At 41.9% G+C, this 16,031-nt stretch overlaps 1 protein-coding gene across 3 annotated transcripts in view; it reads left to right on the forward strand.

Annotated features, from left to right (window-relative positions):
- Window positions 1-16,031, forward strand: part of LOC109405983 (chitin synthase chs-2) — a 225,546-nt gene that overhangs the window by 172,610 nt on the left and 36,905 nt on the right. For all 3 annotated transcript variants that reach the window (XM_062859777.1, XM_029878578.2, XM_019679040.4), the window contains exon 3: window positions 8,909-9,029. In XM_062859777.1, the coding sequence (XP_062715761.1) occupies window positions 8,926-9,029 (104 nt within the window). In that variant the 5' untranslated portion in view covers window positions 8,909-8,925. The remainder of the gene's footprint in view (window positions 1-8,908; window positions 9,030-16,031) is intronic.

The following is a 16,031-nucleotide window of genomic DNA, read 5'->3' on the forward strand; positions in this document are numbered from 1 at the left end:
TCCTGGAGTTCCATGGGAAACACCGAGACGAATCGAGGAAAATCTTCAAGAGGAATCTCGAGAGAAACTTTAGGAGAAATTCGGTAACAACTCTTGCGATATATCAGGAGAGAAACTTTTTAAGAGTTCTCGGGATAAATCTTGGAAGAAATCTACGAAAACTTTTTTGGACAAAACGCAGGAGGAACTGCGGAAAAAATCACGATGGATACCGGAAAAACCCCTGAAAGAAATGTCGGAAAGAAATTCTGTAATATCCTGAAATCCTGAAAGATTCTCAAGGAAGAATCCCAGAAAGAATCATTCAAATCTCGGAAAAAATCCGGTACGAGTCCGGAAGTATCTCCGGGAGAAATTCAAAACGGAATATCAAGAAAAATGGCGTGGAAAAATACAAAAGCAATCCTGCGAGAAATACTGAGAAATATTTCCAAAGAAGTTCAAGAAGGAAACCCTCTCGCAATTTCTGGAAACATCCTTATAACGGTGTTTTTATGTGGAATTCAACTACCAGATTCAACCGCTTCCACAAATATATAATGTTTTAGATTTATTTGAAGGACTTCCAGATTATTTTTTAAGAGTTCTGCAAGATAAATCCAAATTCACTGGTAATAGTTCTATGACAATTCTCAAAACATGTTTAGCCGCATTTAAAAAATAATCTGACGAAACAGTTAACACAAACTTCTACAGAAATTCTGCATGGATTCTTACAAAAAAAACAAAAGAAATGAATACTTGGAAAATATGAATAAGAGAAACATTTCTTAGAATTAAGCCAAAACTTTGTAGAAAATTTGCAAAATTTGCTTCTCCACGACCCTTTCCTCCTCATTTAGTAGGAAAGATGGCGTGTAGCAAGAATGACTACGCATTGGAAATCCATCGCACTAAGTTAACCTTGAATCCTTCCCGATCGGTAACAGGAACGCACCCAAGTTCAGTAGCTCGTCTTTCATCCGATGAACGAGAACAAAAAGTGCTATCAACTCTTGAAAAAATACGGCCTTCAACCAAGCAAAATCCGGTATTCTATCAGATTCTCGGTATCCCATGCAGTCAGTATGAAACATGCGAAACCACTTCATCTAGTCCCCTCAGATCTACACGCCCTTTTCGAAATCGAAATGGCAAAGACCTATCCGGGAAGTTCGTAGCCTGACGAAGGCATGCTTCATTTGCGATCTCCAGCGTCCATTATTCACATACTGGCTGCTGATGCTGGTTTGTGCTGCCCGGCGCAATCCGTATAGCAAACCAGTACGAACGGCATTCGCTGGACTAAGTCCACGTAAAGAGGTGGTAGGAAGCGGGGTCTGTCATGCCGTAAAACATCGGAATCGGATCACTGTGCGCCGCACCGTCCGTCCGTGGTATGTGTGTAGTACCTTTATTAATCGATGGCGACGGTTGCGGCTACTTTTATTCAGGTTTTGTTGTTTTGTCTCTGACTTGGGTAACTGGTTCGAGTGGGTACTGTTAACGAGCACATTGTTGCCCAGCTGCACGTGTGAAAGCCGTACGGTTGCCGTATTTTCCTAAGACAGGCAGCAGGCAGACTGACTAAGCTTTATAGGCAATAGTATTAGGCTACAACGCCACCGACTCTAAAGCATTGAATATGACAAGGTAATGGGTGGTAAGCTGCAGGGCTCCTACCTTCGTCAAGGCAGGCCAAAAAATGCCGCCTCTGGCTTGATATGCCTGGCTGCCATTCACTTTCAGTTTCTCGTTTGATATGAGGCACATGGCGCAGGGTAGTTGTGTTCTTTTAGTCATCGATTAAACTGTATCAAAGCGACACACCAGCATAGAGACTTCAAATCATATAGTTTGGTAGGGGAACAAAGACCAAAAAGGTGGGATAAAATGGTCCAACTCATAAAATCATTCCTTAATATGATTTGATCATTACAATAGGTGAATGGTGTCAAGATGTATTTGCATAAAACATCCTTCTTGTAATCATGCAGACAAATTCACGGAAAATCTTTTGATTTCTCAATGAAAATTGGCAACTTCCGGTTCTTCTTGCTTGTAATTAAGGTTTTCTGGTGATTTGATTAGAGTAATGTGGTAATATGCACCCCCTAAGCAAACATGGCCCTATAGCTAAGATTAAGATGATTTTATAGGTGTCTTGCGTTTTGAAAGTTAGTTTATTTATTTTACTAAGAGACGCCAACTTTTAGTCCGCCAATTTTACCGAATCAAATTAACAATTTAAAAAAGTGTTACGTTTTGGGTGCTGAAAAACTGTTGGGGGCAAAACGCACCTTGAGGTGGGGCAATACGACCTCTGGCATTTTCCGCTTTGAATTCTAATGGAATACCAGGCGGCTCCATCTTACTATTTACGGCAGCAAATGGACGGAGAAGGAGGCGGATGGTAGTTGATTGATTGATTCCATGTAATCAGCGCGCAATTGCTTAAATTGCGTGCGCTTCAAATTAGACAATCTTTCCAAATGTGGAAAATTATCGTTTTTCACGCTTTTCATTCGAATATTCTTTGCAATCTTGGACTTCTCCGGCTCAGTTTTACGTCTAGATTGCTTGCATCGAATGGAACTTCACTTATATAATGAAATAGCGTGAGGGCGTTTTGCCCCGGGGGTGCATATTACCCCAGGTTACCCTATCAGCCATGTGTTTACAAATAGATTGAGAAACTTATGGAGGCGCATGGTTGTTGATGCCTACGCTATCCATGTTAGAGTTCATTCAAATATGACGACCTTTGTTAAGGGGGGAGGGGGTCTGTAAAAGTGTGACACTTCATGTAATAGTAGTATGCATACGAAAAATGATTGGCGTCATAGGGTATGTGTGTCATCAGTAATCTCATGCTCCCATTTTCATCCTATTCGAAAACAAGCGATTACGGCACCGATTGACTCCGTTCTTATTGTTTTCATGGGTGCTCACTTCTAACAAAAAATACAAAAATAAGAAACAAAACAAATAGCGCTTCAATCCTTTGTTTTTCGTGAGATGAAAATGGGAGCCACATGCTTAATAAGGGAACCAATACCCTATTTGAATCCCGTCATTAACCCTCGAGCGATCGCACCGTTATATTTTATACAACACGTTGAAAAAATCTCCCCTATTTTTATTTTGAAATTTCTTTCAATATTTCCTTTTCCAGCAATTTGTTTTTGATATAGTTCTGCTATTGTGTCGGCAAATGGATTGTGAAGTTCTCTTGAAATGTTTTCAGATTTCCCTATGTCAATTTCTTTGGGAATTTCTACGACAATTCCTTTGAAACATATATGGGAAAATCTTTTGGGAAACAAACAGGCTTTTCCTTTAAAATTTGTTTTGACAGTTTTTTTTTTTTGTCGGAAGTGTCTTTGGAAATGTATTCAGTATTTTTTTGCAACACTTCTGTAATTTTGGGAATTGTTTTGGGATTTCCTTGGGCAACTTTTTGTGGCAGGCAATTCCTTCTGCAGTTTCTTTGAGAAGTCTTTCGGTTATTCGTTTACTGTGTGTTTAGCTATTTCTATGCGAACGTGCTTGGAAAATGTTTTGTAAAATTCATCGACAAATTCTTTGGGAACTTCTCTGGCAGTTGTCTTGGTTTTTGAATATTCCTTTGGTAATTTATTTGAGTTTCTTTCGACTGTTCTGTTGTAAATTATTGTATTTTATTTTTAATTCGCAAGAGAATCTATATATATAAAAATGAGTTTGAATTTCCTTTGAGGCAACAAAACTCAAGAACGGCTGAACCGATCAGCATGACTCTGGCACGGTTCGGGTCGTATTCGTGGTGGCTGTGTTTATATGTATAAAAAGTTACGAAAATGAACTAAAAAAGTAAGAAAATTGATTAATAACTGATTTTTCATGAGCTGGGAAGGAAATCAACACGATCGAAATGAAACCGATCTAGAGTGCCGTGCCGTAATGACCCTAACAATTGTCAAACCACCACAACCTGGCAAGACAAAGTTTGCCGGGACAGCTAGTATCTAATACAATTTCCAAAGTCATAACAGACGGGATTCCGATATGAACAATCAATTTAAAGAAAAGATAAAAATTGCCAGAGAAATTCAAGGAAGAATTATCTGTCACATGAATGTAAAAAGGAACTGTCGAAAAATACCATAAGAAATTCCAAATAAATTACCAAAGGGATTAGCAGCGAGATTCAAAAAGAAATTGCTAGAATAATGAAGAACATCTCGTAGAAGTTGCCTGTTAAAATTCAAAAGCAAGTTTCCAAAACAGTGTCCTAACAATACTCCAAAGAAAATACCAAAGTAGTCTTCCAAAAATTGCGAAAAATCCAAAATCCAATAGAAATTGTTGTAAGCACTTCCAAATGAATTATCAGCAAAAAAATCCGCCAAAGGTAATTCCAAAGACATTACCAGAAAAAAATATAGGGAATCTACCGAATCAATTTCCAAACGAAATGTCGTGAAATTGTCCAGTCAATTCCGGTACAAAATGAAGAAGAAGTTTCCAGAAAACTACCGAAGAAATTACCAAAATAATTACCAAAGGAATTGTCAAAGGATATCCGTAAAAAACAGAGAATAAATTCCCAAAGAAATTGCCTTAGAAATTCTAGAAGAAAATTCGGAAGAAATATTCAAAGCCGTTGTCCATGCATTTCCTAAAAAAATACCAAACGATTTGCGAAATAAATATTCAAAACAACAGCTGACACAGTTTCAAAAGCAATTTCCAAGGAAATTCAAAAAATAAAAATTCCCAATGGGTTTTAGAACACTACACCGTCTTCAACCAACGCACAGTGGGAAAAAATAGGTATAAAACGCGAATAAATTCAATATCTCTGCTGGGAGTGGATGGATTCGAAGGAATTTTTGACACAAACTGCAAAAATCTCTACAGTTTCAGATAAGGAGGGTGTCATTCGCCGCACGATGCTGGAAATCAGTGAATTTAGCTCGTTTTACCCCCCTCTCTCTATCATACAGCTTTTTGAGAAAATCCTCATCTATTCCCGACTGGCGCCCAAAATAAATGACTTATTTACCTCGTATTTGTGTAAAAACTTCCATAGTATCGGAAATTTAGCATAGGGTTGGTCCTGCTCTTATCGATTGCGTTCCACTCCGGGCGGAGATACATGTGAAATTTCAAACAAATAGGGGATATCGGGGTTATTTGAAGATATTTCAATTTTTAAAGCCGTGCGGTGAGCCAAATCAGCTCCATTTGATACTACTCATGTTTTTACACAATCACGACTTCAAAAAAACATTTATTTTGCACTTCAGAAATTTTCGAAAAAGGTGAAAAAGAGAGAGAGTGGGGTAAAACGAGCTAAATACATTGACTTCCAGCATCGTGCGGCGAATGACACGTTCCTTATCTGAAACTAGAGAATTTTACAGTTTGTGTCAAAAATTCATTCAAATCCATTCACTCCGAGCAGAGATATTGAATTTATTCGCGTTTTATACCTATTTTTTCCCATTGTGCAACGGTTGTACATATTCAACGATAACTAACATGAGATAATGGAAAACACACGATACACCCAGTGGTCTGGTGGGGAATTTTCCGTTTGACGAAAAGTTTTCACCGACTGGAGTGGAGATCGAACCGACACTCCGGGACTTACGAAACGACCAGACCACTGACACGCCCCTAATCGCCCACGAATTGCTGAAAGAGTTTTCAAAATAATTGGCAAAGAGATTTTTGGCTCAAAATCCTTGAGTGCTGGAGGAGTATCTAGAGGATTTGTTTAAGCAATCCATGGAGAAATTTCAGAAAAAAATTGCTGGAAGCTGGCTGGAGGAGATTCTACATGGATTACTGAAGAAACCTGTAGTATTATGAATTCCTGAAGGAATCAACGATGAAATCTTCAGTTAAATTCCTGTAGAAAATCCAGAACAAATCAAAGGTGCAGTATGGGTAAACCCGTGATATAATTCATGAAATAATCACTTGAGATATTTCTATAAGAGTTCATGGAGAAATTCTTCAATATAATTCCTGGACGGTTGCCTGAAGGGATTCCTGGAGGAATCCGTGGTGTTTTTTTTTTTTGAAGGAATTTCTCGTGGAAAATCTGGGGAAATAAATTTAATAATTCTTTGTAAATATTCAGAAATAAAAACTTAAAGAAATCTTTGGAAAAATTTCGAAAAACACCACTAGAACAATTTCAGAAAGAATCCGTGGAAAAAATTGAAAATAACCTTTACAAAATTTAAGAATTGTTTCTCTGGATTCCTGGTAGAGTTTCTGTAGAAATTGAGATTTCTAATGGAATTTCAGAAGGATTCCTTGGAGATATCTTAATTATTACCTAAAAATATATATGAAGCAACCGTTGGGGAAACTTCTGAAGGAATTCCAAATTACTGATTTTCTGGAGGAATCACTGTAGAAATTTATGTTCTCCGTGGATCTTTCTGGTAGAATCCATGAAGGACTTTCTGAAGAGATCCATGGAATGTATTCTAGAGAAATATTTGGAGAAACCGCTGGAATGACTTTTAGAGGAATCTCATTTCATTTTCGTAATGAATTCCAAGAGAAATGTTTAAAGTAATTAGTGGAAGATTATCTCCAAAAAATCCTTGAAGGATTTACTAGGAATGTTTATACAGCAATTTCGGGTATAATCTCCACGGAAGATTTTCTAGCGCAGTTCTTGGAGAAATTTTGGTAGCAATCTTTAATGGAATTTCCACAATAATCTCTAGAAGATTTATAGAAGATTCCCTGGATGATTTTCTTAAGCAATTCCTGGAAGGAAAAAAAAAAGAAAACTTTGGAGGAATTTCATAAGGAATCTATAAAAAATCTCTTGAAGCAATTTCTAAAGGAATTCGAAGAGGTGAAATCGCTGGATAAATTTCATCCAGGGATTCCATTAGAAGTTTCTTGAAGGATTCATATACAGTTTGGGAATTCTTCTAGAAACTTCTAATGGAATCCCTGGATGAAATGCTTAAAGAATACCTGAAACAATTTCTGAAAGTATACTCGGAAGGTTTTAGACCGAACTCCAGGAAGAATTTCTGCAGGAATAGGAATTTCTAGCTAAATTTTGAAAGAAATCCTTGGAGATTTTCTAAATAATTCACTGAAAATAACCTTTGGATAAACTTTTGAAAGAATCCGTGGTAGTTCCCCAGAGATATTTCTGGAAGAATCCGTGGAGAACTTTCTGAGTACATCAATGGAATGAATTCTAGCGAAATGTTTGGAGAAACTGCTGTAATGATATGAAGAGAAATTTCAGAAGGAATCTTTGAATGAATATCTGAGAAAAACAATCATGGAGGAATTGCCGAAGCATGCAAAATTTTCGTAATGAGTCCCAGGAGAGATTTTTAAAGTATAATTCGTGGAATATTTTCTGAAAGAAAATCTATAGAGGGTTATCGAGAAATGTTCATACAGAGAATAGAGATTTCGGATGCAATCTCAACGGAAGATTTTCTAGCACAATTCTTGGAAAATTTTTCGAAGGCATGTCTAATGCAATTTACAAAACAATCTCTAGGAGATTTATGGAAGAATCCCTGGATTTTTTTATCTGTATTAACGAGATTTTTAGCCCTGGGCTAATTCATCTCGGGACCCATGCTTTACTTCCCTTCCGAAGGAAGAACTCACATTTTTTGCAAGTTTGTCGGGAGTGGGATTCGATCCCAGGTTCTCGGCGTGATAGTCAAGTGTTCTAACCATCACACCAGGTCCGCTCCAACAATCCCTGGATGATTTTCTTAGGGAATCCCTGGAACAACTTCCAAAGGAGATTTGGAGGAATTTTAAAAAGGAAGCAGTGGAAGATTGTGTAAAGAAATTCTTGGAGCAATTTCGGAAGGAATTCAAAGAGAGATTTCTATAGGATTCCGTTGAAAAGTTTCTTACAAAACTCTTTGTAAACGTTCTTAAAGAAACCCTGGAGAAATTTCTGAAGAAATTCTAGGGTAGATTTACAAAAGAATCAGTTGAGTGATTTCCAAAAGATCTAAGAAGGTGTCATTGCTGATATTTTCAAACGAAACCAAATGGTGGATTTTTTGAAGGATTATTTTGAAAGATTTCGTGAAACCCTGTGGAAGAATTTCTGAAGGAATAATTGGAGAAAGTTCTGTTTCAGAATGAATCTCTGTAATATTTTGGAGGAATATTCTAAAATAACTCTATATGACATTTCTGGAGAAACCCCTTGTGGTATATCTGAAAGAATCTTTCTAGGAATTTCTATAGTAATTTTCGAAGAAAAATACCTTGGGTTATATATTGGAAGAATCCAAGAAAGAGTTCCTGGAAGAATTCATTGAGGATTTTTCAAATGAATCCCCGGAGGAATTTCTACAAGAATTTTAAGAAAACTTTGTGAAAAGGCTCTGGAAAAGTTCCTGAGGATATACTGAAGAAATCACAGGAAAACTTTCTGAATATTTTAGAGAAATTTCCCAAGGAATCTCTGGATAATGTTCTGAAAGAATCTTTGGCTTTTTATTGATTTCAAGTATTCACTGTAGTGGTTAAAAAACAAACGGTTGATGAACATCTTTTGAGAAGAAATCAAGGTCAAACATTTCATCAAAATATGCGCTAACTTTGACCGAAACCATGAACCACATCCTCAACAGGCGTCAGTCAAAACTTGAATGACCGGTATCTCGAACCACAATCAAACAAATATAAAGCACATACCAACGGTGGAGAATTCGTATTAATAGCACTTCTAAATGTCACAAGTCGAACCACTTTTGACTCTGTCTACTCCTTCTTGATCCATTCTATACCGCTAAAGTCAATGTACCACCTATAACTGAGCCATCGCTTTGTTCGGTACAAAATTTGAAGTTATCTTCAAAAGTATCTTAATTGAATCACCAAATTTATCACTTAACTTTTCTTTTTGTTTCTCCTGCAGAGGCATCCGCCGAGAGGATGTCTGCTATCAGACATCGCCCTCTGGCAACACAAAACGAGAGCGATGACAACTTCACGGACGACGAGAGCACCCCACTGACCCAGGACATTTATGGCGGAAGGTGAGTCCCAATAATGAGTACAACCTAATTCAACCCAATTTCATTCAAACAAAACATTACCGAAATTAGACGAAAATTATCCAATTTAAGGAAGCAATCGATTGCCACGGAATTCTCGCGTGGTGATCGCTCTGATGGGTTGCCAATTGGATCGTTATGGCAGAAAACCACGCGGAAATCCTCGCGTCCAATCCACATTATTGGCAAACCCATTCTGGGTGATCTCGTTAGGCATGACCTCAGTAGCGCCTTTCCGCGATCTAGCCCCATTATATATAGGTGGAAATTGCTCACCACAGTCGGACCAATCGAAAATAACTTGATATTATTGCGCGAACACCCGTCAAATTACGGGCCTGAATTGGTTTTGCACGGTTTGAAGGGGAGCCTGCGAGGTTCCTTTCGCTACATTTTTGCTGACGTTTGACAAAGTTGGGGCATGAAGGAAAGGTTCGGGCTGTGGTGGTGGTGAATAAATTACTATTTAATTAGCCAACCGGTTTCCAATCGGTGTAAATATGTAGATCAAACGGAATGGAATCTGGTATGCGAATGATAGATTTTTTTTCTGCCGGTCGGATGGAAGGATGGAGCTGTAGTGGTTGGGTTGGGTCCCAAGCGCCGTCGACGACTCCGACGAGCACCACAGTCATCCAAACTATACGCACGCGTATAAAAATCGTTTCAACCTTGACCTGCGCCGCCGTTCGTATGGTGTGTAGTCGCACACTCGAGAAAACGTTCGGACATGTGGGACTGGTCAATTGAATAGGCCGTCCTTTCACTTTCAGTGTTGTGTTTGAGACGATGAATGAAGAGACTCGTCCGACTGTAGGGTACTTTATGCTTAAGTTCAAGTTTTAGCTGTAAAGGAATGTGGGTTTTATATTTACCAAAATGTAGTGGTAAGCATACATAGCGTAAAATGAATACATGAATGCAAATGATTAGAGCTTCGATGAATTGAGCTTATAGTTTTAGTTTTCCCACTACTAGATTTTTAGAGGAATTTGTAAAAAGATCAAAAATAAAAATTACTTACAGTATTCTGTCGAAATATTGAATAACTAAATTCCAACAGATTTCTACTTAATTAAGACAAATGAGAAATTTCTACAGAAATTTCCAGCAGAATCTCCAGAGAAGTTTCTGGAGGATTCTCCAGAGTAATTCCCGGATCAATCTCCAGGAATTCCTGTGGGAATCTACATATAATTTTCTGTACAAATTTCCAGAGAAATCTCAATAGGAATCTCCAGAGAAATTCCTGGAAAAAAAACCTGTAGAGGAACTCTTGGAGGATTATCTAAATAAATTCCTCCATAGGAATTGTTGGAGGAATATGTAGAGGCATATTCACAGCCATCCCTGGAAAAACTCTTCAGGAATACCTAGATAAATCCCCATAGAAATTCCTGGAGAAATCTTCGCAGGAATTCCGAGAGAGATCTCCACAGGAGCTACTGAAGGACTCTCTACAAGAATTCCGGAATCTCCGGAGGGATTCCTGGAGGAATTTCCGGAGGGATTCCTGGAGGAATCTCCGGAGGGATTCCTGGAGGAATCTCCGGAGGGATCCTGGAGGAATCTCTAGAGGGATTCCCGGAGAAATTTCTAGAGGGATTCCCAGAGGAATCTCCAGAGGGATTCCCGGAGGAATCTCCAGAGGGATTCCTGGAGGAATCTCCAGAGGGATTCCTGGAGAAATCTCAAGAGGAATCTCCGGAGGGATTCCTGGAGGAATCTCCGGAGGGATTCCTGGAGGAATCTCCGGAGGGATTCCTGGAGGAATCTCCGGAGGGATTCCTGGAGGAATCTCCGGAGGGATTCCTGGAGGAATCTCCGGAGGGATTCCTGGAGGAATCTCCGGAGGGATTCCTGGAGGAATCTCCGGAGGGATTCCTGGAGGAATCTCCGGAGGGATTCCTGGAGGAATCTCCGGAGGGAATCCTGGAGGAATCTCCGGAGGGATTCCTGGAGGAATCTCCGGAGGGATTCCTGGAGGAATCTCCGGAGGGATTCCTGGAGGAATCTCCGGAGGGATTCCTGGAGGAATCTCCGGAGGGATTCCTGGAGGAATCTCCGGAGGGATTCCTGGAGGAATCTCCGGAGGGATTCCTGGAGGAATCTCCGGAGGGATTCCTGGAGGAATCTCCGGAGGGATTCCTGGAGGAATCTCCGGAGGGATTCCTGGAGGAATCTCCGGAGGGATTCCTGGAGGAATCTCCGGAGGGATTCCTGGAGGAATCTCCGGAGGGATTCCTGGAGGAATCTCCGGAGGGATTCCTGGAGGAATCTCCGGAGGGATTCCTGGAGGAATCTCCGGAGGGATTCCTGGAGGAATCTCCGGAGGGATTCCTGGAGGAATCTCCGGAGGGATTCCTGGAGGAATCTCCGGAGGGATTCCTGGAGGAATCTCCGGAGGGATTCCTGGAGGAATCTCCGGAGGGATTCCTGGAGGAATCTCCGGAGGGATTCCTGGAGGAATCTCCGGAGGGATTCCTGGAGGAATTTTCGGAGGGATTCCTGGAGGAATCTCCGGAGGGATTCCTGGAGGAATCTCCGGAGGGATTCCTGGAGGAATCTCCAGAGGGATTCCTGGAGAAATCTCAAGAGGGATTCCTGGAGGAATCTCCAGAGGGATTCCTGGAGGAATCTCCAGAGGGATTCCTGGAGGAATCTCCAGAGGGATTCCTGGAGGAATCTCCAGAGGGATTCCTGGAGGAATCTCCAGAGGGATTCCTGGAGGAATCTCAAGAAGGATTCCCGGAGGAATCCCTAGAGGGATTCCCGGGGGAATCTCTAGAGGGATTCCCGGAGGAATCTCTAGAGGGATTCCCGGAGGAATCTCTAGAGCGATTCCCGGAGAAATTTCTAGAGGGATTCCCAGAGGAATCTCCAGAGGGATTCCCGGAGGAATCTCCAGAGGGATTCCTGGAGGAATCTCCAGAGGGATTCCTGGAGGAATCTCCAGAGGGATTCCTGGAGAAATCTCAAGAGGGATTCCTGGAGGAATCTCCAGAGGGATTCCTGGAGGAATCTCCAGAGGGATTCCTGGAGGAATCTCAAGAAGGATTCCCGGAGGAATCTCCGGAGGGATTCCCGGAGGAATCTCCGGAGGGATTCCCGGAGGAATCTCCGGAGGGATTCCCGGAGGAATCTCCGGAGGGATTCCCGGAGGAATCTCCGGAGGGATTCCCGGAGGAATCTCCGGAGGGATTCCCGGAGGAATCTCCGGAGGGATTCCCGGAGGAATCTCCGGAGGGATTCCCGGAGGAATCTCCGGAGGGATTCCCGGAGGAATCTCCGGAGGGATTCCCGGAGGAATCTCCGGAGGGATTCCCGGAGGAATCTCCGGAGGGATTCCCGGAGGAATCTCCGGAGGGATTCCCGGAGGAATCTCCGGAGGGATTCCCGGAGGAATCTCCGGAGGGATTCCTGGAGAAATCTCAAGAGGGATTCCTGGAGAAATCTCAAGAGGGATTCTTGGAGGAATCTCCAGAGGGATTCCTGGAGGAATCTCCAGAGCGATTCCTGGAGGAATCTCAAGAGGGATTCCCGGAGGAATCTCCAGAGGGATTCCCGGAGGAATCTCTAGAGGGATTCCCGGAGGAATCTCTAGAGGGATTCCCGGAGGAATCTCCAGAGGGATTCCTGGAGAAATCTCAAGAGGGATTCCTGGAGGAATCTCCAGAGGGATTCCTGGAGGAATCTCAAGAAGGATTCCCGGAGGAATCTCTAGAGGGATTCCCGGAGGAATCTCTAGAGGGATTCCCGGAGGAATCTCCGGAGGGATTCCCAGAGGAATCTCCAGAGGGATTCCTAGAGGAATCTCCAGAGGGATTCCTAGAGGAATCTCCAGAGGGATTCCTGGAGGAATCTCCAGAGGGATTCCTGGAGGAATCTCAAGAGGGATGCCTGGGGGAATATCCAAAGGGATTCCTGGATGAATCTCCAGAAGAGATCCTGGAGGAATCTCCGGAGGGATTCCTGGAGAAATCTCCAGAGGGATTCCTGGAGGAATCTCCGGAGGGATTCCTGGAGGAATCTTCGGAGGGATTCCTGGAGGAATCTCCGGAGGGATTCCTGGAGGAATCTCCGGAGGGATTCCTGGAGGAATCTCCGGAGGGATTCCTGGAGGAATCTCCGGAGGGATTCCTGGAGGAATCTCCGGAGGGATTCCTGGAGGAATCTCCGGAGGGATTCCTGGAGGAATCTCCGGAAGGATTGCTGGAGGAATCTCCGGAGGGATTCCTGGAGGAATCTCCGGAGGGATTCCTGGAGGAATCTCCGGAGGGATTCCTGGAGGAATCTCCGGAAGGATTCCTGGAGGAATCTCCAGAGGGATTCCTGCAGGAATCTCCAGAGGGATGCCTGGGGGAATATCCAAAAGGATTCCTGGATGAATCTCCAGAAGAGATCCTGGATGAATCTCCAGAAGAGATCCTGGATGAATCTCCAGAAGAGATCCTGGATGAATCTCCAGAAGAGTTCCTGGAGGAATCTCCGGAAGAATTCCTGGAGGAATCTCCGGAGGAATTCCTGGAGGAATCTCCGGAGGAATTCCTGGAGGAATCTCCGGAGGAATTCCTGGAAGAATCTCCGGAGGAATTCCTGGAGGAATCTCCGGAGGAATTCCTGGAGGAATTCCTGGAGGAATCTCCGGAGGAATTCCTGGAGGAATCTCTGTAGGAATCTCTGGAGGAATTCCTGGAGGAATCTCTGTAGGAATTCCTGGAGGAATTCCTGGAGGAATCTCCGGAGGGATTCCTCCCAAGTAACACATTTGTCACCGAAGAGTCACGGCGGCGCAGGTTTTTGTTGCGCAGAAGTTACTGTGACTTACTTCTAGCAAGTAAGTGTTTATTTGTTAGAAGTAAGTCACAGCGACTTATGCGCAACAAAAACCTGCGCCGCCGTGACTCTTCGGTGACAAGTGTGTTACTTGGGCTGGAGGAATCTCCGGAGGAATTCCTGGAGGAATCTCCGGAGGGATTCCTGGAGGAATCTCTTTTCGCATGACACTAATAAAATACACTCAGGATTGAGTTTATTGCCAAATTGAATCAAAATCAGTGACTCAAACCTCAACAATTGAATCATGTTTCGGCCATTCGGAAATTGTACGTTGTATTGCCATTCGGCACACAAAAAGGTTAATCAACTCGAATATGTCCATACATTTGCACGCCCACGCACGGATCGGACAGTTTATCGTTGACGCCTACTCTATTCTGAACACTGACCGACGAGTAGTACAGATGTGTACCAATCACGTCAGAACAAAATAATCATCATACTTTTACTCAACTCACGAGAGCACGCAATTACACGAAGATATGCCAGGCCAGGGCAAAATACCCACCGAAACCGCACCAGAGGTAACCAGCCAAAAGTGGTGAAAATGATGATCATCGTGATCAAGAAGCGTGTGCGCTCGGGCTCGTTTGCACAAAGTGTGGCAAAACAGCCAATAGAGGAGGTAGATAATAACGAGCTCGCACGGTGCGGTCCACGATTGGATGGTGGTGGCGAAGACATTATGTAAATTTTATTGCCACAAGAGAAATGGATCATGATGTGCGTATTCGAGGAGGCTCGGTGCATTGCGAGCCCATTTATCTTTGTTTAAATCTATAGAAAACCAACTGACACGTCATTTTCTGTATAGAGTTGCTGTAAATGAAAGTTTTTTTTCTCTCTTGTTGTATGTGATGAGAATTGCTGAGATTGCAACTTTATTTGCCTGTCAAGCACACACAGTGTACTCATTTGCCGGGTTGCACATTGAACTTGGCAAAATTGTGGGTTGTTGAGCGTTGTTTATGTCTTTATGAGATTACCAGCCCGAGGCTGGTTCATATCAGCTCTTGGACGTTTTTCATCATCTTGTGTTTTTCTTAACCGACCACGACTACTAATGCACCTACTGATGAATTTTGTATTTCGTATCAATCGATAATACTACTTTACAAACTAGAACGAATTTCATGAATCTTCGACTAATATGTTTTGATTTTAAGAAATTGATAACTCAAGTCACGCCCCTCGTGTTAGTGAATGCCAGCATTTACTAAAAATGAGTAGCTGATAATTTGATAGATTTATACAATGCTTGCACAATGTCTCGATGCAGATCTGATCCTTAGTCTGATCCGGATTCGTTTTCGTTCGTTTATTGCAAATCAGAGTCAGCGGTGCTGACTCAGCACTGACCCAGATTTAAAATCGAAAGCATTTCAATGCGTATGATTGATCGGTCAATTTATGCACGCAAAACTGTGCCAAAAATCTACCATGTTAGTTTGGTAAATTCATTCTGCATCTATTGCGATTACTAATTTAAATTAATGAACCAATAATAAAATAAGGCACCATTTCCAAGCCAATTATTATGTGCACCCCCTCAGTCTTTCAATTTGGATTATTAGTGATTACGTGTGAAATTTCCATACAGTGCACGTGCAGCCAAACCATAATAGATTACTTCACTCATCTATTATCCACATACCACTGACTGACGTAGGTTTTGGTTGACTGGGTGACTGACTGACCGAATGCCTGAGGTATTTTGGGAGGGTTTTAAATTAATCTAATAGTAGGGCCCAGATATCCGAAGCGGTAAAAGCGCGGGTATTCAGTAACACCATGCTGAGGGTGACGCATTAGATTCCTGGTCGGCCCAGAAATTTTTCATGATGGCAATTACCTTGACTTCCTTGAGTATAGATATTTCCGTGCCTCATAATAAGGGATTTTATCTAATTCCCGTCTAACTAAGCAGAGACTAACAATGATCTAGTTTATTCTTGCGCCTGCCCTAATTTCTCCAGGCCAATTCCATATCAATTGCTAATTTATAAATAAGCTCCCATATCACGTAAAAAAATTGTAAAAGAACTATAATTTTCTTAACATAGTAAGATTGAATAATTGTCCCTCATATTCTGTTTCCGTCTAGTCCACGTCTATATCGGGCACAACCTGAATTCAATTCCCGGC

Source organism: Aedes albopictus, chromosome 3, assembly GCF_035046485.1.
Source record: "Aedes albopictus strain Foshan chromosome 3, AalbF5, whole genome shotgun sequence".
Lineage (NCBI taxonomy): Eukaryota > Metazoa > Arthropoda > Insecta > Diptera > Culicidae > Aedes > Aedes albopictus.